This window comes from Heptranchias perlo, chromosome 3 (genome assembly GCF_035084215.1).
Source record: "Heptranchias perlo isolate sHepPer1 chromosome 3, sHepPer1.hap1, whole genome shotgun sequence".
Lineage (NCBI taxonomy): Eukaryota > Metazoa > Chordata > Chondrichthyes > Hexanchiformes > Hexanchidae > Heptranchias > Heptranchias perlo.
In genome coordinates, this window is record NC_090327.1 from 47379073 (window position 1) to 47402378 (window position 23306).

Genomic DNA, 23306 nt, shown 5'->3' on the forward strand with positions numbered 1-23306 from the left:
ACCATCTCAGTATGGGTTGCAGCAGTCTGGCCTGGCTGGCCGAACGGCAACAACAGGGGTACTGGCGGAGTGGCAGGGGTGGGAGCAGGAATGCTGTTGTCCTGAGAGAGGACAGCAGATCCGACTGCTATGGTGCCACTGCCACTTTCCCAATGCAGCGCCTCAGCAATCCTGGTGATCAGCTGGCGAACAGATTGATGGAGTGCTGTGATACCCTGGAAGCCCCGTTCCACAGAGGTCCCCAGACTCACAGTAGCACCAGTCTGAGCTTCCAAGGCAGCAGTCTGAGTTCCAAATGCAGCAGTTAGACCTTGGCTGGCAGGTGTTTGTGCTGCAATGGAAGCTGTGTCATCAGTCATCAGACGCTGTATCATGGTGGGTTCCACAGGTGTGCTGATGGAGGTGACCACCCGTTCCATGTTGGAATGGATGGGCTCCAAGCTCTGCGCAAAGCCCTGTGCCAAGTTGGAACTGGACTCCTCCATGCCCCTTCTCATTGTGCTCAGGCTTTCTGGCAGGTTTTCCAGTGCCCCAAGCATTTGGTGGTGTACGCCGATCAGCCGTCTTCTGTAGCCTGGCCCATCGAAGACCCCATCTGACTCCTTTGCAGCAGAACTAGTGAGCGACCTCGTCCTCCGGCCAGCTGGCATCTGTGGTATCCGTTCTCCCCACCCCGGCTCCTGTGCACTTGTGCCCGGTGTCTCATCAAGTGCAGATCCCTCCTCTAACCTAACCTCTAAAGGACGCGCAGTGTCAGTCTCTGAGCTGGTGGAAGCAAGTGTCAGATCAAGTGACGGTGTGGCTTCAGTGTCCTCCTCCTCCTCCTCCTCCTCCTCCTCCTCCTCCTCCTCCTCCTCCTCCTCGGACAGTGCCTCCGCGTGTTCTTGCGTAACTGCATTGACAAAGGGAAACAGGTTGAGTTGTGGAGTGGGGAGAGGAGCAAGTAAGACGATTATGCTGACAACATCTGCAGCATGTGAGTCAGAAAAGTTTATGGGAGGAGGGAGATGTGGAAAAGGAGAAGGAGCATTGGATATGCAGAGAACCCCTTCATCGGGACCTCCAGCGCGGCATGTTGTCACGGCTGCAGCGACGGCCCGCCCAATGTTCTGAAGCACTGTCTCCTCTAGGGGGGGTGAGGACATGGAGGTGTCCCCGTCCACCCTCAGGTCTCTCCTGCTGCTGGCTGTTATACACTACCATCTCCTGCAAGACAGAGGACAGTGTGTCTGTGAGTCTCCTGCAAGGTGTGTGGGTGATGTGCCTGTCGTGTTCGAATAGCTGCTAGTGTGTGTGACCCGTGGGTGGTGGTTGTGTGGCCTGCAAGTGTGGTACTATGTGCGGGTGAGATGCAGCATGCCGAGTGCAGCATTGCGTATGGATGGGCAGTGTTTGTTGTAGGTGGGTGACAGGGGGTGTGATGCGCGGAGCAGTGGTGCGGTTGGTAGGATGTGCCACTAGACATTTGCATTCACTCACCTTGACCACTCGTGTCAAATCATTGAACTTCTTTCGGCACTGCACCCATGTGCGTGGTGCAATGCGCCTGGTGTTCACTTACTGGGCCACAGCCTGCCAATGCCTGCGGAGCTGCAGTCTAGAGGGTCTCTGGCCACCCTGCGAGTACATGTTGGCCCTCCTTTCGTCCACCTCTTCCATCAGGGCCTCCAGTGCATCATCGGAGAAGTGTGGAGCCCTCTCTCGTGCCAGTGCTGCCATCCTTGCGGCCATCTTTCCCTCCTCCTAGTGAACTGTGTACCTGCCATTTTAAATGTGCACCTGCACCTTTAAGAGGTGAAAGCTGCTGATGAAGTGCGGTGACCACGCCCCATTTCCAACTTCCTCATTCTCCATGCAGTCTCTCAGCAGTGTGGGTTGCGATGGCTGCACGGAGATATCATGATAATTAGTAAGCAGCACGAAGTTCACGAGCTGCCTGCGTAGGGACCATCGGGCGCGGGGTACTAGCGCATCATGCTACCCCCGCCCAAACATGGCCCTTATCCAATTTTTCCCCCATCTTCTCTACGTCTACCCTATCAAACCCTTTCATAATCTTAAAGACCTCTATCAGGTCATCCCTCACTCTTCTCTTTTCTAGAGAAAAGAGCCCCAGCTTACTCAATCTTTCCTGATAGGTATAACCTCTCAGTTCTGGTATGATCCTGGTAAATCTTTTTTGCACCTTCTCCAGTGCCTCTATATCCTTTTTATAATATGGAGACCAGAACTGTTCAGAGTACTCCAAGTGTGGTCTAACCAAGGTTCTCTACAAGTTTAACATAACTTCTCTGCTTTTCAATTCTATCCCTCGAGAAATGAACCCCAAATCATTGTTTGCTTTTTTATGGCCTTATTAACCTGTGTGGCTACTTTTAGTGATTTGTGTATCTGTACCCCCAGATTCCTCTGCTCCTCTACCCCATTTCGGCTCTTATTTTCCAAGGAGTGTGTGGCCTCCTTATTTTTCCTACCAAAATGTATCACCTCACACTTATCAATATTGAAATTAATTTGCCAATTACACACCCATCCTGCAAGTTTATTAATGCTTTCCTAAATTTTGTTGCAGTCCTCCTCGGTATTAATTATACCCCCCAATTTGGTGTAATCCGCAAATTTTGAAATTGTACTTCTGATTCCTGAGTCCAAATTGTTTTTGTAAATGGTGAACAACAGTAGTCCCAGCACTGATCCCTGTGGAACACCACTTCCCAGCTTTTGCCAGACTGAGTAATTACCTTTAACCCCTTCACTTTACAACCTTTCAGAATCAACACTGATTTCAATAACTTCAGATCATAACCATTGCTCCCATTTTTTCAGACAGCAAGTGCTGGTAATGGTTCTGCTGTTGCCATTTACAGCTACTCTAGACCGATCTTTTGTTTCTCAACTTGTCCCATTACCACCTTCCTTGTCTTGCACCATCATCCCTTTTGTCATTTAATCTCTCTTGCCCTCTACCCGATCACAGACCTTCCCTTTTGCTCTTTCCTCCCCTCTCCTCCCCCTCCCATTCCCTGGCTCTGTACTTGCTTAAAAACTTTAACTCTTTAACATCTTCCTGTTCTGATGAAAGGTCTTTGACCTGAAATGCTAACTCTGTTTCTTTCTCCACAGATGCTGTCTCACTTGCTGAGCTTTTCCAGCATTGTCTGCTTTTATTTCAGATTTCCAGCATCCACAGTATTTTGCTTTTGATTTAACCCCTACTCTCTGTTTTCTGTTTTGTAGCCAACTTGCTATCCATTCTGCTACTCGTCTCCTGACTCCCCATTCTCTGACCTTAGTCATGAGTCTACTATGCGATACCTTATCGAAGGCCATTTGAAAATCCAAATATATTACATCTAGCATATTACACTTGTCTACATTTTCTGTTACTTCTTCAAAGAATTCAATAAGGTTGGTCAAGCATGACCTTCCCTTTTGAAATCCATGCTGACTATTCTTTATTATATTTTCAGTATCTAGATGTTTTTCTATTATATCTTTGAGTAAGAATTCCATTATCTTTCCTACCACCGACATTAAGCTAATTGGTCTATAGTTCCCTGGACTTGTTCAATCTCCCTTTTTAAATATCACATTAGCTGTCCGCCAGTCCTCTGGCACTATTGCCTTTTCTAATGAATTTTTATATATATGCAATAGTGCCTCTGCTATCTCCTCCCTAACTTCTTTTAATATGCACGGATACAATCCAACCAGACCAGGCGTTTTATCCTCTCTAAGTTTGATTAGTTTATCAATTATTTTCCCCCTTTCTATCTTAAATGTCTTTATATCTTTTTTGATCTCTTGTTCTAATGTCATGTCCACCTTATTAGTCTCCCTGGTAAATACTGAAACAAAGTAATTATTTAATATTTCTGCCATTTCGCTGTCATTACCTTTGGGTTTATCATGTGCATCCCTTAGTGGCCCAATCACTATCCTGATTTTTCTTTTGTTATTTATGTGTCTGTAGAATACTTTATTATTTCTTTTTATATTCCTTGATAATTTAATTTCATAGTTTATCTTTGCCTTCCTAATTGTTTTTTTTACTTCTTTCCTAACCATTTCATATTCCCTTTTGTCATCCTCGCCTTTGTTGTTTACGTACTTAGTGAATGCCTTTTACTTTAGTTTCAATTTTGCCCTTATTTCTTTATTCATCCATGGTGTGTCATTTTTGGCTAGTTCTTGCTTTTTAAAGGAATATATTTCTCCTGGACTCTATTGATCACCGTTTTAAATGTTTCCCACTGCTGTTCCATTTTTTGTTTGTCTGTAGATTTTTCCAGTTTACCTTCCCTAGTTCCATTCTCATCCCCTTAAAATCAGTTTTTTTCCAATTTATTAGTTTGGTCTTTGTCTTACTTATGTCCTTCTCAATCTTTATCTTAAACCTTATTATGTTGTGATTGCTATTACCTAGATGTTCCCCTTTGTTTACTTCTCTTATCTGTTCTGGTTCATTTCCCATTACTGGGCAGTGCTTCCTCTCTTGTTGGGCTTTTTCTGGGTAAGAGAGGAGTCCTGCACACATTGTAAAACCTCCAGTTCCTGTACCCCTTTACCTACCTCTTATTGCCAGTTTATTTGGGGGTAGTTAAAATCTCTCATGATAATTATTCTTTTGTCTTTACTCATTTCACATATATGCTTGCATATTTCTTCCTCCACCACATTTCCACTATTAGGTCATCTGTAGTCTACCCCTATTAGCCTGATCGATCCCTTCTTATCTTTTATTTCAATCCAAATGGATTCTCTTTCTATCCTTCTGTTAGTTGTGTCCCTTTTTTCTGCTGCAATTATGTTATCGCTAATTAGTACAACTACTCCACCTCCTTCTTCCTTCTCTATCCTTTCTGATTATGTTATAGCCTGCAATATTTAGTTCCCTGTCCTGTTCTTTATAGACTGGCAATGGCTTTTAAAATTATCTATTTAATCTTCAATGAACACATTTTAGTAAAAACTCTGGAATTATTGGAATCTCATGAACGTTAAAGATAAAACATAATTATTTCTCCAATTTACAGGTGTAAACGAGGACAGTTACCCTTGTGGGTTTGAAGTGCTATATTTTTTTTTACACATTAATACTCCTTTTTTTCTAGACAATTGTTTTCTAAAGACAAAGACAAGAAGGCTGAAGCCCAAGTTACCCCCATTAAAGGGGAAATGTTCCTAATCCCACACAGGCCAGAAACTCCAAAACTTTTCCATATACTGTTGGCTGCAACAAAACAAAGAGGATTAGGTCTTCTAAGGAAATTTAGGGAAAGTGAAAACCAGGTAATAGGACTTCCTTTGTGGTTAATCTTTTTTGGTTGTTGATGCATCAATCACGTGATATACAGGAAGAAAAGTCAAAGTACAAGAAAATTACAGATATTTGTAATGTACAAGGTGCGCTTAGCGTTTTTATGCAAAGTAAATATGTGGGAAGATTTCCCTTTGATCATCCAATCAAATGTGAAGTGAGGTTCAGGATATTATTTTTGAAATAAATATCTCCTATTTGTTAGTGGTTCTTTTATATGAGGCATATGCAATATTTTAAAAATATTTAAGTTTGTTCTTAAGCTTTTTGAATACTGTAAAATCTTGCTCTTAAGATTTAAATTGTAGATTTGATATATGCGTATAAAACATTGTTTATAAATAGTCTTAGTTTGATGCAGAAGTACTGACAATCAGTATCACAGAATAGGGTTACATGAAGTTCTCGCTACTCAATTCCTGACTTGAGCTTCTTCAAGGAGGGGCCATGTGGAAGTGATGGTCTCTTAGTAAAGGGAGGAAAAATTGGAGGACAGAGTCATGCCTGGCCAGTCTTTGGTGCCCCACCTAGCAGCAAACTACATGGAGTGCTGGCAGAAGGGTGGACACAGACCATGCATCTGCCCACTCATCCGCAGATGTCAAGTCCGGCACACAAAGAAAGGGATAAAACAAAATGGGAAAGACTTTCCAAATACCTCAGAAAAAGTAAATTAAAAGTAAGGTGATAAAATAAACAGGTAATACCTGCATTAAATAGCAGAGAGAAGAATTTGATATGAATATGTTAATATTTTGATAATAGTTTTGATCAGTCTATAGTTTTGATCTGATATTACCCTATGAAAGTCATCCAGAACCTGATGAATGGTCCTTTTAAGTTATAACAAAACCTAGGCCCAGAAGTTATGACATGGGTTACTAACCTACGATTGCTTAATATGTTCATCCAAAGTTCTTCTTTCCATTACTTTAGCAGAGGCATCAATCCATTTATTTTAAAAGGGTTAATGCCTCCACTAAAATAGTGGAGAGAGGTACTTTAAATGAATGTATTAAGCATTTGTATGTTGGTGTCCCTTGGTGTAATTTCAAGGTCCTGGAGTTACTGTGTTCTCCAACAATAACTTTATATAACACCAGGTAACATTCTGCCTGCAAATATATGTTTATCCTTGTAATAGACGATTTTTAAAAAATTGAATAAAAACAAGACAAAATTATTGGTGATCATTAGTATTGCATTGAATAAACATAGTGCACAATTCGAACCATTACCTTCACAATCAACATATGTGATTGAGTACTGCTGTTGGGATATATGATAAGGTAATATGCTAAACATGGATTTGTATTCCGTGGTCTCTTGTCATATATTCTCCATCGATCTGATAAATGCTTAGAACATATGGGGGTGATCACATAGTGTCAACATCTCATGATACAATAATTGGCTTTCATTCTGAAAACATAAAATGAAACCTGTCTCAAAGTGATCACACAATAAAGGTTCATCTTTGGTGTTTCTAGGTTGGAGGATTATTCAGTGACTAATAATTAGATGAACAGTATTGAACTGATATGATGGATGCAGAAAGTTATCCCGTGGGTATGGTACAGCTAGGTGACCTCATCGTTGCATTTCTGAGAATATGATTTTGTTAGCAGGAATAAAAGAAGCAATGAATCACATTGCATCTGTAACAATGAACCTTTAAGCACTTTTCACACAGCTAACAAGTTACTTAAGCAATATAAATGCTGAAAATTTTGTTCATCTATCTGTGGAGCGCACAGTTGTTCTAATAAATGAATTAACACCAAATCTGAAAATACCTGGGGGGTCATTTGCTGACTTCCTGCTCCTGGCAAAAAGTTTCCCGTTAGTAGACCATATTGGAAATTTGTTTGCTCATGAAATTAGTGGTGGGAAAATTGCACACAGTACATACCTAAATTTCCAATACGTTGGTTTGTCCTGTTAGGCTGCTAGTGAACATCTGGGCCCTATTTTGGCAATTTTGTCTGTAGGAAAACTAACTTCTGAGTTCTAAGAACAAGTTTTTGGAGATACAGGACTGCTTGTAATGCCTTGCACTTCACTGTACACTGCTGCATGTGAGGTGAACAGGGTTCTCTTGAAAATATCATGGTATATTACAGCACAGAAGGAGGCCATTCCAACAATCATGCCTGTGCCAGCTCTTTGAAAGAGCTATCCAATTAGTCCCACTCCCCTGCCTTTCCCCATAGGCCTGTAAATTTTTTCTCTTCAAGTATTTATCCAATTCCCTTTTGAAAGTTACCATTGAATTTGTTTCCACCACCCTTTCAGGCAGTGTATTCCTGACCATAATGACTGCGTAAAAAAAAGTTTCCTCATGTCACCTCTGGTTCTTTTGCCAAACACCTTAAATCTGTATCCTCTGGTTATCGATGCTTCTGCCACTGGAAACAGATTCTCCTTATTTACTCTATCAAAACCGTTCATGATTTTTGAATACCTCAATCAAATCTCCTCTTAATTTTCTCTGTTCTAAGGAGAACAACCCCAGCTTCTCCAGTCTCTCCACATAATTGAAGTCCCTCATCCCCGGCAAATCTCTTTTACACTCTCTCTAAGAATTTGACATCCTTAATAAAGTGTGGTGTCCAAAATTGAACACAATACTCCAGCTGAGGCCTAACCAGTGTTTTATAAAGGTTTAACATAACTTCCTTGCTTTTGCACTCTATGCCTCTATTAATAAAGCCCAGGATCCCAAATGCTTTTTTAACAGCTTTCTCAACTTGTCCTGCCACCTTCAAAGATTTGTGTATGTGCACCCCCAGGTCTCTCAGTTTCTGCACCCCCTTTAAAATTGTACCATTTAGTTTGTATTGTTTCTCCTCATTCTTCCTACCAAAATGCACCACTTCACACTTCTGTGTGTAAAATTTTATCTGCCATGTGTCTGCCCATTTCACCAGTCTGCCTATGTCCTCTTGAGTCTGTTACTATCCTCCACATTGTTTACTACACTTCTGAGTTTCGTGTCATCTGCAAATTTTGAAATTATACCCGCTATACCCGAGTCCAGGTCATTAATATGTATCAAAAAAGAGCAGTGGTCCTAATATCAAACTCTGGGGAATGCCACTGTATACTTCCCCCCGTCTGAAAATCAAACGTTCACCACTACTCTCTCCTTTCTGTCCTCTAGCCAATTTTGTAGCAACGCTGCCACTGTCCCTTTAATCCCATGGCCTTTAATTTTGCTACCAAGTCTATTATGTGGTACTTTATCAAATACCTTTTGAATGTCCATATACACATCATCAACCGCACTACCCTCATCAACCCTTTCCGTTACTTCATCAAAGAACTCAATCAAGTTAGTCAAACACGATTTTCCTCTAACAAATCTGTACTGAGTTTTCCTTCCACACGTGGCTCATGACTCCTGTCACGAATGTAGGCACAGCCTCAAAAAAGGGTACGATTGCATAATGGTTATGTTACTGGACTAGTAATCCAGAGTACATGAGTTCAAATCCCGCCACAGCAGCTGGGGAATTTAAATTCAGTTAATTAAATAAAATCTGGAATAAAAAGCTAGTATAAGTAATAGTGACCATGAAACTACAGGATTGTCATAAAAACCCACTAATTGCCTTGTTCACTAACGTCCTTTAGGGAAGGAAACCTGCTGTCCTTATATGTGACTCCAGACCCACAGCAATGTGTTTGATTCTTAACTGCCCTCTGAAACAGCCTAGCAAGCCACTGAGTTCAAGAAGGCAGCTCACCACCATCTTCTCAAGGGCAATTAGGGATGGACAATAAATGCTGGCCTTGCCAGCAACACCCACATCCCATGAATGAAAAAGAAAAATGTCTCTAAAGCTAGTCTACAATAAGATCCATGCCTTCATGAGAAACCTCATTGAGCAAACTATCAGTATGCTCAAACAACAGTTCCTCTGCCTGGGCTGATCTGGAGTAACTCTGTAGTACATCCCTGGCCGTGTCTCCAAATTTTTCATGGTGTTCTGCATGCTCCATAATTTTGCCATTCCGAGGGAACAGTCCTTACCACCACCTGGGCAGGAAGCACTGGAGAAGGAGGAGGAGGAAGAGCAGAAGAAGGGAAGAAAGAGCAGGAACAGTATCGCCCACCAGTCCCACCAGCTGCCAAAACTCCCAGGGAGAAACTGATAAAAGGGTGCTTCAGCTGCACTATCCCCTCCCAAAACACCAACAGTCCCGCCATGCATATAATCACAGTCCTCACCATCTGAATGCCCTAATGCAGTCCAATTTCATGGGTGTTGCCCACTCCTTCCTAAAAATATTAAGTCCAACACCAATTCCAGAAAAATAAAGTTTATCATCACAACTCAGTTCAGATTTGGTAATAGCCAACTTGCAGAATTAAGAATCACCCTTGTGCAAACCCCTAGTGCCTGTTTGGTGTTCTCATTTAACCATCCTAGTGCTCCTAAGAAGTGTAACCCCAGTGGCTACAACTTTCATTGAGGATACTTCAGATTGCCATGGTGGGCAACCTTGAGTAGCTTTGAGGGCCCAGCTGAAGACTGCAGCATCTCAGCATCTGCCAAGGCAGTCTGGTTCAGCTAGTTGTGTTGCACTGACAAGGGCAGAGTAGGTGGTGGGGAAGCAGGGATGCTGTCATTCTGAAAGAAGACATCCCGCCCTAGCTTCTGTGCACTTGTGCCCAGTGTTTTTGTCACGTGAAGACCCCTCCTCTAGCTGACCCTCCAAAGTATGCGTGGTGTCAGTCTCTGAGCTGGTGCTTGCCAGGGTCAGATCAAGTAACACTGCAACTTCAGGAAGGCTGCCCTCCTCGTCCTCATTTGTCACTGGGCCCTCTACATTTTCTGTACCTGAAATGAAAGAGAGGGATAAAGGTTACTTTTAGTGTGAAGGGTAAGCAGAGAGAGATGAGGCTGCCTAAAGCAGCTGTAGTTTGTTATGTAGAGGATGTAGGGTAAGATAGAAGTGAAAAAAGTAAAAATGGATAAGATGTGAAGCGACCCTGTAGAACGTCTCCTCCGGCCTGTCCAGTCACCCTGCCCATGACTCACCCCCTGCCTATCATTTTGAGGGCCTGCTCCTCCAGTGGCGACAGAATGTCTAGATGACCTCGCCCTCCTCCTGCTGCCTCATGTAGTGTGCAACCTTCTCCTGCAAGAAAGAAGGCAGTGTGATAGTAACAGCCTTGTGAGCTGTTCTGAGAATGTACCTGTGAGGTTTGAATAGTGTGGATGTTTTGTACAAGACGTGAGGTATGGAGAAGTGTGAGGATTCTAACAGTGCTGAGAGTAGGAGATGCAGAGTGCGTGAGTAGAAGCAGAAGGAAGGTGGAGTGAAGTGTGGTGCAGTGATTGCAAGAGAGTGAAGGGAAACGGGAGAAGGGAAGATTGTGAGTACTGTGGCTCTAGGTAGTGTAGGTGTGAGCAGAGAGTAAGAGAGCTGAGAGTTAGGTGTCTTACTCGGACAACCTTGATGAGGTCATTCAGCATCTTCTGACATTGTAGCCAGGTCCTGGCTGCTAAGCTCTGGGCATTAACCTCCTGAACCATCTCTTCCCACTGTCTCCACAGACGTTATCTGGAGGGCCTTCTGCCCCCTGGGGGAATAGCGTCTCTTTTCTCCTGCCGACCTCCTGGGCAAGGGCCTCCAATACTGCATCGGAAAATCTGGGGGCTCTATCTGCAGCTCTTCCACCCATCTATCCAATTTTAAACCACGTCCTGCTGCCTGCAGCCATGGTGCACCTCGCCTCCATGAGATGCAGGCCTCTTTTTAAATAGCATCAGTAACGCCCAATTCCTCCCGCTCCCCCCCCCTCCAAAACATACAGGCACGCAGCCAATAAGCAGCGCATGTAGCTCTGTCTACACACCTGTTTCCATACAATGAGCTGGCAGCGTGAATTTCCCATGCTCCCGGTGACCACATGATAGTGCACACTCTGCCCCTAACGTGCCTGTTTTTGGGCACAATTGAATTTCTAGGGCAACAAATGTCAATGACTCGGAGGACATAGCCAGAGGACCAGAAGATGCAATGTTAAAAAAGAGGCATGAATATTCCTGTAAAGTAACAGTACAGGATACATATGAACATGAAGGGATATACAAGATGTATTAAACTCTACTGTTCATGAGAAACATTAGCAAGGCTGGAGCAAGTAAAATAGTAGAAGTAAAAATAGCAGATCTATGTAAATTACTTTATACTAGCCATGATAACAAAGAGAATATATTGCAGGAATCAATTCTGAAGGACCAAAACACCCTGACTCAATCCCATTGCTTTTATATTTAAAGGCATATAACCAAAGGTTGCAATGTGTGACAGTTGGTGGAGCCCCAAACATGAAACAGTTCACTCCTGATGTCAAGAGGGAGAGATTGGAAGACATTGGATGTTCAGAAATTGGAGAAATGTGCAGAACTTGTGGTATGTATTATTATTCAAGGCTTGTGATTTGCATGATACATTACATCAACGTGTCCACACACTCAGGGAGTGATTTTGACTTTGGGTGATAGTGCAAAATATCAATTCAGCCGCTCGTTATACATCTCTCCAGATTTTCATTTCCATTGACTATCCGGGTGAGATGCATAACAACTGGCTGAATCAATATCATCCCTTTTACACTATCACCCAAAGTTAAAATTACCTCTGATCTGCAATAGCCATATAATAAAATGTAGTGTCCAATTGAATAAATGTGCTTATTTACTCATAATGTGCCATCTGCCCTCCTCACAGAACAAGGAGAACCCAGTCACCCTCAAGCCAAACCTGAAGATCACCATTCAACAAAGCACCAATCATCACTACCCTCATACGAGGCCGACGACAGCACAGACTCACATAGTGCAGAAGATTTTGATGTTGATGAGAATAAGAAAGTATAGGGTATGTCACTGAGTACTGGTGAGGAAGGAATATCAATGATAATTGTGGTTGAGGAGGGGCTCGCTAGTACTGGCAAGTGATAACCCTTCCTGAGTTGCATGAGGCCCTTATTGGGCCTGCTTTTACATTGATGTGGTGCAGTAACAGACCTGCATTGATGAGTCAGTTGCCTCCTTGTGCTAAATGGGAGATCTGATTCATTAGAGGAGTCCAACACCCAAATATGGACTGTCACTTTCCACAGGAATGTTGTTGCAGAGCAATGGTTCTCTGCATTGCAGTCTACCATTGAACACATTGCAGCACAATGGCTCCTGCAGTGGAAGGCTTAGTTATGAAGGTCATTGACACAATAGAAGCATACCTCATGTTGCTATAGAGATTTTGGGGTTCAAACGCCAAGAGACACAAAACTGACTTCAGGTCACTTGGATATGGGTTACAGACAATAAAGAGGAAGCGATTCCAAGACCTCATAGACACACAGACAGATAAATGGCTTTCTTCAGCAGCACCTCCCAAATCTGCGACCTCTACCACCTAGAAGGCCAAGGGCAGCAGTGACAAGGGAACATCATCACTTCCAAGTTCCCCTCCAAGACACACACCATCCTGACTTGGACATATAGTACTGTTCCTTCATCGTCACAGAGTCAAAATCCTGGAGCTCCCTACCTAACAGCATAGTGGGAGCAGCCTCACCACACGAACTGCAGTGGTTCAAGAAGGCAGCTTATCACCACTTTATCAAGGGCAAGTAAGGAGGGCAATAAATGCCAACTTTGCCAGTGATGTCCAAATCCTGAGAATTTTTTTTTAAATTCTCTTAGATAATTCTGGTATAAGATATACATGATATACATTGGTGACTTCCTAATCTTTCCTTCGATAGCCTAGCTAATTCAAATGGTTGATAATACAATAAAAGACCAGATAATAACATAGGTATTGAATGGAAAAAAAGTCAACTGCAAAAAACTGAAAATAACCTTTATAATAATAGAATCATGGACTCTTACAGCACAGAAGGAGGCCTTTCAGCCCATCATGCCTGTGCCAGCTCTTTGAAAGAGCTGTCCAATTTAGTCCCACGCCCCAGCTTTTTTTCCCATAGCCCTGCAAATTGGTCCTTTTCAAGTACATGTCCAATTGCCCTTTGAAAGTTCCTATGGAATCTGCTTCCTCCACCCTTTCAGGTAGTGCATTCCAGATCATAACAACCCTCTAGAATCATAGAATCATAGAATCGTTACAGCACAGAAGGAAGCTATTCAGCCCATCGAGCCTGTGCCAGCTCTGTGTGAAAACATTTCTCCTTATTTCCGCTCTAGTTCTTTTGCCAATTGTTTTAAATCTATGACCTCTGGTTACCGACCCATTTGCCAAAGGAAGCAGTTGCTCCCTACTTGCTCTATCAAAACCCCATATAATTTTGAATACCTCTGTTAGGTCTCCCCTTAACCTTCTCTGCTTTAAGGAGTCAATCCCAATTTCTCCAATCTCTCCACATAACTGAAGTCCCTTGTCCCTGGTATCATCCTGGTAAACCTCCTCTGTACCCTCTTCAAGGCCTTGGCATCCATCCTAAAGTGTGGTGCCCAGAATTGTACACAATACTCCAGCTGAGGCATAATCAGTGATTTGTAAAGGTTTAGCACGACTTCCTTGTTTTTATATTCAATACCCCTATTTACAAAGCCAAATATCCCATATGCTTTCTCAACTGCCTCATCAACTTGCCCTGCCACCTTCAAAGATTTGTGAATATGCACCCCAGGTCCCTCTGCTCTTGCACCCCCCTCAAAATAGAAACATTTAGATTATACTACCTCTCAATGTTGTTCCTCCAAAAGTGCATGACTTCACACTTATCCGCAGTAAATTGCATGTCTGCCCATTTCACCAGACTGTCCAACAGATTTTCAACAAATATATACATAATTGTTATATAGTTATGAATATAACTGCATCTCTATCACCAGCAGTGTAAGGCAATTAAAGGTAATTTTGCAATTGATTCAAGAACGGTAAAGCTTATTACTTTTAATTCTTTTGCTTTCAACAGAACTATAAAGCACCTCACCCAGTCCCTTCACCTAAACCCACAAGAGGAAAATTAAGAGCATATCTAAAGCAAGTATTACATTAACTGTAGCAGCATGCAATCTCCAGCCAAGCAGTGAACAAGGAAAGCCTACTTCAGCAGATTCCAAAGGCAAACAGCTTGTGCAGAAAGAATCCAGTACGTCAAGAGGAATAATTAATAAATCTCTTATCATTTGATTGCCTCCTTCTCCCAATATAAATGACGGGGAATCCTTATTGTTGAAGCCAAGCCAAAGAAGGTAAACAAATAACTTTTGACCTTTGTGAAGTCCATGGGAATTGGTTGTTCTAGTACTTACGTTTATTGTCAATCATATTTGACGAATTGGGACTTCCACATTTTTGTTATAGATTTAGATATAAGGGATGGTACCACAATCCTGTGCTCCCAGGAGGGAGCTGGGCTAGCGAGGATTGTGGGTCAGAGATCGGGCTACAATATTGTAGCCCTGATTCTCCAATTAACATTGCCTGCGAGTGCAGCAAATAGATAGAATCGCCTCTATATACTCTTACTAAACTACAAGCCATAGCTATGATATTAAAACAATAATAATCATTTGTTTTTAATCCTTAATAATCCAAATATTGTATTGTGTAATAATTTCTCGTATGTGAAGTCTTCAATCATTATATTAGTTTTCTCTGTTATATTATATTTAGTTACTGTAGATGAAACCTTTACAAGGCTTGTTTTTAAAGCCTGAATTTGTGTTTGAATAAACTACATAGTATCATAGAAGGTACAGCACAGGAGGAGGCCATTCAGCCTATCGTGCCTGTGCCAGCTCTTTGAAAGAGCTATCCAATTAGTACCATTCCTCTGCTTTTTCCCCTTAGCCCTGTAAATTATTTCCCCTCAAATATTTATCTAATTTCCTTTTGAAAGTTACCATTGAATCTGCTTCCACCACCCTTTCAGGCAGTGCATTCTAGACCATTACAATTCACTGCGTATAAAAATGTTTCCTCATGTTGCCTCTGGCTCTTTTACCGATCACCTTAAATCTGTGTCCTCTGGTTACCGACCCTTCTGCCACTAGAAACAGTTTCTCCTTATTTACTTTATCAAAACCGTTCAAGATCTTGAATACCTCTATCAAATCTCCCCTTAATTTTCTCTGTTCTAAGGAGAACAACCCCAGCTTCTCCAGTCTCTCCACATAATTGAAGTCCCTCATCCCTGGTACCATTCTAGTAAATCTCTTCTGCACCCTCTCTAAGGCCTTGACATCCTTCCTAAAATGTGCTGCCCAGAATTGAACACAATAATCTAGGCTGAGGCCTAACCGGTGTTTTATGAAGGTTTAGAGTAACTTTCTTGCTTTTGTACTCTATACCCCTATTAATAAAGCCCAGGATCCCATATGCTTTTTTAACAGCTTTCTCAACTTGTCCTGCCACCTTCATTTATTTCTGAGAAAACAGTCATTCCCCTGTTAAAAAGGAATTTCACCTCCCTGTACTGTATATTTTCTAGTATAATGCATCACCATAATAATAACACATGCCTCCACTTTTGGCTGCTTAAAACTGTTAAAATAAGTTCCTTTTCCATGTTATAGTGCAAAGGAAATCCTCTAAAATTGCTTGATATGCTGAGGTGCTTGGCAATAATTTTGCAAATTTAATTCTCATGTAGCAATTTAAGCAGTTCAATAAAGGTTTCTATTGCATTACCTGAGTCTTTTGATAATAATTTTCATTTTATCATCGATTTTTAGTATGAATTGCCATGCCTTTGGCACATTTGGGGGATGAGAAGTGCATATTATACACAAAGATTATGGTTACCTTCATATGCTTGACCTAACCATCCATACCTAGAAATGGAAAATTGGAAATCTTAATTATATTAGCAAAATATATGGGCAAAATCTTCTGCAATCCCACAGTACTAGAGAGGCCTCACAAGCATCTGGTGGCTTTAATAAAATCACTGGTACACTGCTCACAGTTTTCCATCTGTTGATTTCAATTAATGGAAAATTATGGGCAGCACTCACAATTATCCAATAAGCCACCCACTGTGAGACCCTGCCATTGGTGTGGGTTCTTGGAAAATTGCACCTTATATGCAAGCTCGTTGTTAGCATTCAGCCTAGAAATTGGACCCCATTGCACCCATTTTACAGACGTAAAATGGGCGTGAGGGCCAATTTCAAGGACCAATGTCCCACACCCAAACGATGGCTAGAAGACGTCCAAACCTATATTGGTTCAGCCGATTTTTCAGGCATCCCTGGCGGCCACCTAAAACAGACATTAGGCCCCTCACAGATGTAAATAAAGGGCCTAACACCTGTCTTAGGCCTCCCCTGCTAAATTCAATATTGAAGAGCAGAGCAGGATATGGGCCTGCCCCACTTGGGATTCTTAAGCTTACTTAAGGGCCACTGCCAAGGAGGCAGGCTCAAAATTGGATTCTTCAATCGGGCAAGCTGCCTGGTGAGGCCTCGGCAGCTCTCTGCGATTATGGCCCAAGGAACAATTTGTCACGATCCTTGGGCTGCCGTCTCTGGACACGGGGATCATTCCGTGTGCTCATTTGGTGCATAAAACCAGGTTAAACTCATTTCTATATTCTCTTAACCATTTTAAATTAAAGAAGATCATGGAGAAAATGACTGGCGTAAAACCTGTTATTTTTGTTGAGCTATACTTAGATTGTGCAAAAATGTAAAAAAATTATGAATATCAACTTGTGATGGCTGAAAGAATGGAGTTTTATGAAGCAAAAGTGCTGGAAATAGTAAGTATTTCTGTTGACCTTTCCTGATACCTGCCACACAAATATCAGGCAATGACCACCTCCAACAAGAGAGCATAATCACCTCCCCTTAACATTCAGTGGCATTACCACTGCCGGTCGATGTAGTGTGTACTATCTACAGGATGCATGGCAGCTACTCACCAAGGCTTTTTTGGCAACACCACCCAAACCCACAACCTCCACCACCTAGAAGGACAAGGGCAGCAGGTGCATTGGAACACCATCACCTCCAAATTCCCCTCCAAGTGACACAGCATCCCAACAAGGACATATATTGCCATTCCTTCTTCGGTGCTGAGTCAAAGTTCTAGAACTCCCTACTTAACATCATTGTGGAAGTATAATTCAGAACAATGATGGCAGTGGTACAAGAAGAAGGCCCACCACTACCTTTTCAAGGGCAACAATGCCAGCTTTACCAGCGACGCCCACATCTCGAGACTGAATTAAAAAAAGTAACACAGTTTTACAACAGCCGATGAATGATATAATCAAGACAATGGCATTGAGCTAACCTTAAACCTAAAGAAAGAAGAGGGAAAGGAATAATCGAAAGAGAATTCTCTAAGTTAATATTTGTAATTATACTGAAAGCATTTTACTGTTTACAGCTCTCTTGAATTCAATGTCACCATTTTATTAGATGGGTTATAAATACTCACATAAATTCTACCTTTCACTTTCCCACTGCTTCAATTTGTAGCGCAGCCACCATGATCATCTTTCTTCTGAGACAGCATTAATAGCTTGGTGTCCTCTGACTGCATCATCAGGACATTCTCCTACCAACTTGCTGCCATTCAGTACCTGCATGACTTCTACTTGCCTGCAGAGACTTTTTTATGACAATATGTAGAGAAACAAAATCGTTGATGAATAATGTTTGATTTTGAGATTTTTGCCCTAGGTTACTCTGTCATCGCTCAAAGTAAACCCTTTAGCAGATTCACTGTAACAACTAACTGAAGAAGAAAGACTAATTCAAATTTGACCAGACTGATAATTTACATAAAGTATCAACTTTTATTAAATACTCCAGATGCAGATCTTTGGCAATGGAAATTGTATCAATAGAGAATTCTTCAGTTGGACGGAATGGAAATAATGGGTAAATTTTGCAAGATTTCTCTCCCTATATGGAGCCTCACTCAACAGGAGCCCAGATCAGAGAATTAGGCTTGGAATTCTATAAGGTCAATTTGCTGTGCTCCCAATTTTCAAATCATTAATTTTAATCATTAAGTTCTTTCTTCCACAAGGCTTTTTTTCCCAACTCAATTGATGAAAAGATTCTGTGGCACATGTTTTGACAATTGCTATTTTTGGGTTGCCCCTAGGAGATGGAACAATAGGGCTTAGATTTTTTTTCTTGGTGGCTTTGCTGGCAATAAGTCAGCAGGGTGGGCTTTGTGCCCATCTGTCTGAACCACTGTCAACCTAGAAAATCTCCTGGTATCAGTCTAATTTAAATGGTTTGAGAAAACTTCCCATAGAAGCCATGCAGGTACTCAACAGCGCAAGTTGCTAGGAGAATAAGTGACATTTGCCAGATGAAGCAACCTCAACCGAGTCCTCACCACTGGGGTGGTGGGTGCAGGAAATAGCTGCTTTGGGAGATGGATTCCTGCACCAGCTTAAAGGGTCAGGCAACCTTGGATTTAAAAACAAATTGTGTTGCCTCATTGAATTACAGTGATGTAGAACTGCCAAACCATTGTCCCATATTCCATCTTAAATCATTTTTTAGTTATTTATGAAATTGCTGGTTTTGCACCTCCATAGTAATACTGGACGACTGATGAATGTGGATGTTGTTAGCATCCAGAGTTGCCATGGTGAATGTGGCATCTGCTGTCACTTCTGGTGGAAAATATATCTGTGATTCAAAAATGGACAGAGATCCAGTCTTGTGTTTCCCTTTGGGAAATCCTCTATATTTATGATTTTTGGATTAAGAGGGAAAGCAATGGAAGGATGCCAGGCAAGTGAGATGGCACCAGAAGAGGACTCTGCCCACCTCCCGTTACCTTTCAAACCACATATACAGGTAGAGGCACACTTATCTTGAATAGTTTGAGCAACTCTGGGATAGAAATTGGTTCAAGCCCAAACTCAGGCACAAACCCAGTGGCCACCAGGACATGACAGGCGTAATAGGGATGCTAGTCTCACCCCCAGAGCCAGTGTACTGGTCCTGATGAGGATGCAGGTGGGCCGTAGGGAATGCCGACAATCGGCCCATGGTAAGTCTGGGAGGGAGGAAGGAGATCGGGGTGGAGGGGGGGTGTGTGAGCAGTGGCCTGCAATTGGTAGCAGCCTCAAGCAATGCCTTTAAGGATCATTGGTTTGGCTGCTACAAGGGCTGAAAAAATTGACCCCATCATGCACAACCACTCTCTGTGGTAAAACATTCCATGCTGCCACAGCCCTCTGTGTAAAAAATATTTCTCCTAATCTCGTTTATAGCGCGCTTAGTGATAATTTTAAAATGATGGCCCCCTTTGTGACTAACTCCCCAAACAGAGGAAATAGCCTGTCCCTATTCAATCTATCAAAACTATTTATAATTTTTAAAAAACCTCTATTAAATCTTATCAACCTTCTCTACTGCTATGGAGATCGTCCCAATATCATAAGTCTCTCCTCTATAGTTTCCAATCCTGGCATCACCCTGATGAATCTTCACCACATGCTCTCTGTGGTTTTAATGTCCTTTCGATAGTGCACACAATATTCCAACTGTGGCCTAACCAATGTTTTGTATAAGTTCATCATTACTTCTTTACTCTTGTACTCTATGCCCCTATTTATAAAACCCAAAATTCTATTGGTCTTTTTATAGTTTAATTACCTACACTTGCACTTTTAGAAAATGATGTATTTGAATCCCCAAGTCTCTCTGTTCATCCAATCCTTTCAGTGTCTTTCCATTAAGTGTTACTCCTATTCCTTGTTTTTTCTCCCAAAAAGTATTACCTCACATGTCTACATTAAATTGCATCTGCCATCTTCTGCTCTTTCTGATAATCTCTTGTTGCCATCTGGGTCCTTATTGTTGGCCAAATCTCCCACTTTTGTATCGTCAGCAAATTTCGTGATTGTGGTCCCTTAGTCTGAATCATCCCCCCTGTCACTATGGGAACACCGCTGGCCACTCCTTCCCTGCCCAAAGCATGCAAATGGTGTCAGAAAGAGTGAGGCCCAAGCCGCCAGAGGATTTTTCTCCCATCTGCCCCACTTGATGCCGCTTTTCGGGCTTATTATCACCTTCTCTATGGCGGTCCCTGGAGGTAGCGGTAAATGGGCCAAAAGGAAGTAATGGACCTGTGTTCCCTCAATGTAGGAAGAGGGCTCTGTAATGGCCTCCTCTCCATCCAATCTGGTCTCCAGTTACACCTAAGCAGGTCTTGATCTCTGCCGAGGCCTACATGACTGCAGCTCCAACAGTCTTTGGGGTGCCTTTGCCTTTTTAATTCTGCCCTCGCTTCTCCGGGTGCTACAGCGGCTGCCAGCATTTCCCTTGAGGCCGATGACGGGCTCCCTCTTGGATGATGAGAATCCTGCCATGCATATTCAATGAGCCCTGACTAAGGGAAATGGATCAGAGCTGGAGCGGAATCGTTGGGGCAAGCAGAAGTCCTGCCCTGCCAGAACTCCGACACGAAGAGGATAATCACAACCACTGTGCCAAGTGGAAACTGTTGCTTTGTGTGCTATTTATTTACAGAATTCAATGACGACATCTTTGCTTTTATTTTAAGATTTGCCACAGGGCCTTCCTGGACACTGCCTTAAGCAGTCTCCTTGGATATAGAGAAATCTCCCTTGAAACAGAGAAATCTTCTGACAGTGTTGAATGACCCTATTTATTTTACAGGCTCTCTCAGGTGAGTTTTGACTCAAATTAAATATTTGAGGTACCACCACTTCAATCTCCTGTCAGTATTTATAGTATTTTTCCATCCACTAGCACTGCTGAACATTTATCTTTCCTGTACCCTTACACATCTTTCATTATCTATGTGACAAGGTTAGCTTTTTCAGTTGATTCTGAGAATGCTATTAGGATAAAAAGTTCTATTCTTTCCTTTTTGTTGTCTCTCTTCATAAATGTTCTTTTCAACAGACTTCAAAGAATAATTTGTGAAAATGAAAAGGTTATGGTGATTCACATAATACTAAAAATCAGACCGACCTCTTTCTGGGGATAATGAATTCTGATTCTGACCGTGAAAGAAATGAAGCACGTCTTTAGTCTCCTCCATCAAAACTATTTGATTTACTAGTCTTGGAATTTATTGCTGTTGTAATTCACTTTCCTAAAAGAATTGAGACTCCATTATTAAAGAGTTAAGTTAAAGCAAAAAGATGAATGCAGCAAGATTCTACATGTGGTACCAAACAAGTTACCGACACTATTCCCACCCTCCCACTAAACCTGGCTCAGGATTTTAGCACTTCAAGAATGGAAAGGGGGTGGACCCAGGGCAAAATGCATTTAGTGTACCTAGCACCATCAGTGGTCCGCTGTCACACATCCCGATGTCCCAATGGCCCCCATGTCCCAATTGCCACCCATCCCAATCATCCCCCTCCCGATCCCTCCTTCCTATTAACTACCCTGTCCAATACCCCCAATGCCACCCTCCCAATGTTCCAATCGCTCCCATCTCTATCAATCCCCCCCCCCATCCCCGTCTCCTGGTTCACCCCCTCCCTCCCAATTGTTCCTCTCCCATTTAAGAGCTACCAGAGAAATTCCAGAGATCTTCACCCACGAGCTGCCTAGAGACGCCCAGTAGGTATCTGCAGCTCGCCAATCTGATGTTAATGAGGCTCGAAGCCCAATATCAGGTGGACCTAGGGCCTACATTTTCAGAGTTCGTGTTGGCAGGCCGATGCAAACGAGACTGAATCTTTTCATCTGGTTCAGAGACACAATACTATTTGCAGTGGTGTAAAGGGTTTTTGCCATGAGCATGAGACTTTTTTTTACATCAATGCCTTTCATTCCTTTCCTGCAGTATTGGTACGAGGACACAAAAAATAAAACAGTTTTAGATTCTTAGACCCATATCTTTGCAAGACTTTGTCCCTCCAAAAAATATTAATGTGCTTCTGGTGATAGCACTTTTACCTTTGAATCAGAAGATTGTGGGTTTATGCCCCATTTCAAAACTCAAACACATATTTTAAATTGACAATGCATTGTTGGAGGTCCTGACCTTCAGATTAGATGTCAAACAAAAGCCCTGCCTGTTCAACTGTAAGCTCCATGGTACTATTTGTAAAAGGAAGTTCTCCTGGGGCCTTGCTAACCTTTCTCTTTCAGAGTAAATGGTCTTTCATCTCAATCACTATTTATGGAATTTTGCAGTGTGCAAAATGGCTGCCACATTTGCCTACATAGCAACAATAGTTTATTGTATATGAAGTTCTTTGAGATTTGGTACATATATGGAAGTCTAGATAAATGGAGCCTAGATAGTAAGTATTGATCATGGAAGCCATCACAGCCAAGCCAAACTGTACCCTCACCCTGTGTCACTGCATACTTCCAGCACTAGTATCTACTTAGTGTGAAGCCTGACCAATTTTTTCCCTTCTTAGTTCTAAGATACTAAGGCCAATTATAGTACCCCACTGCTTCCTGAGAACAGTTAACTCAGTACTGGCAAGGATCAAAAAGGGGACCATCACTGTCTCTATAACTCAGAGGCACAAAACATGGGTCATTTACCTTAAAACTGGCAATGTCTCCTAATAAGAGATTGTGCTCCTGGGTTTGCAACTCTATAGCACTAGGATATACAAATTAGTGAGGTGACCCAGAAGTTGATAAAGGGGACATAGATTCAAGGTAAAAGGCGGGAGGTTTAGAGGGGATTTGAGAAAGAACTTTTTCACCCAGAGGGTGGTTGGAGTCTGGAACTCACTGCCTGAAAGGGTTGTGGAGGCAGGAACCCTCACAACATTCAAGAAGCATTTGGATGAGCACTTGAAATGCCATAGCATACAAGGCTACGGACCAAATGCTGGAATATGGGATTAGAGTAGACAGGGCTGATGGCCGGCGCGGACACGATGGGCCGAAGGGCCTCTATCCGTGCTGTATAACTCTATGACTCTATGAGAACTAAACTTGTTTTCATTTGAGAAACAAAGGCTAGGAAGGGACATAATCCAAGTTTAAAGCACTGAGAACTATAG

General features: G+C 42.3%; 1 protein-coding gene across 1 annotated transcript in view; it reads left to right on the forward strand.

The window, feature by feature from the left end:
* The window catches only part of LOC137308149 (cyclic nucleotide-gated channel beta-3-like), a 194398-nt gene that overhangs the window by 157206 nt on the left and 13886 nt on the right, over positions 1 to 23306 (forward strand). The window contains 3 exon segments of the mRNA XM_067977037.1: positions 5115 to 5292; positions 12068 to 12217; positions 20974 to 20983. Coding sequence (XP_067833138.1) covers positions 5115 to 5292; positions 12068 to 12217; positions 20974 to 20983 — 338 coding nt within the window.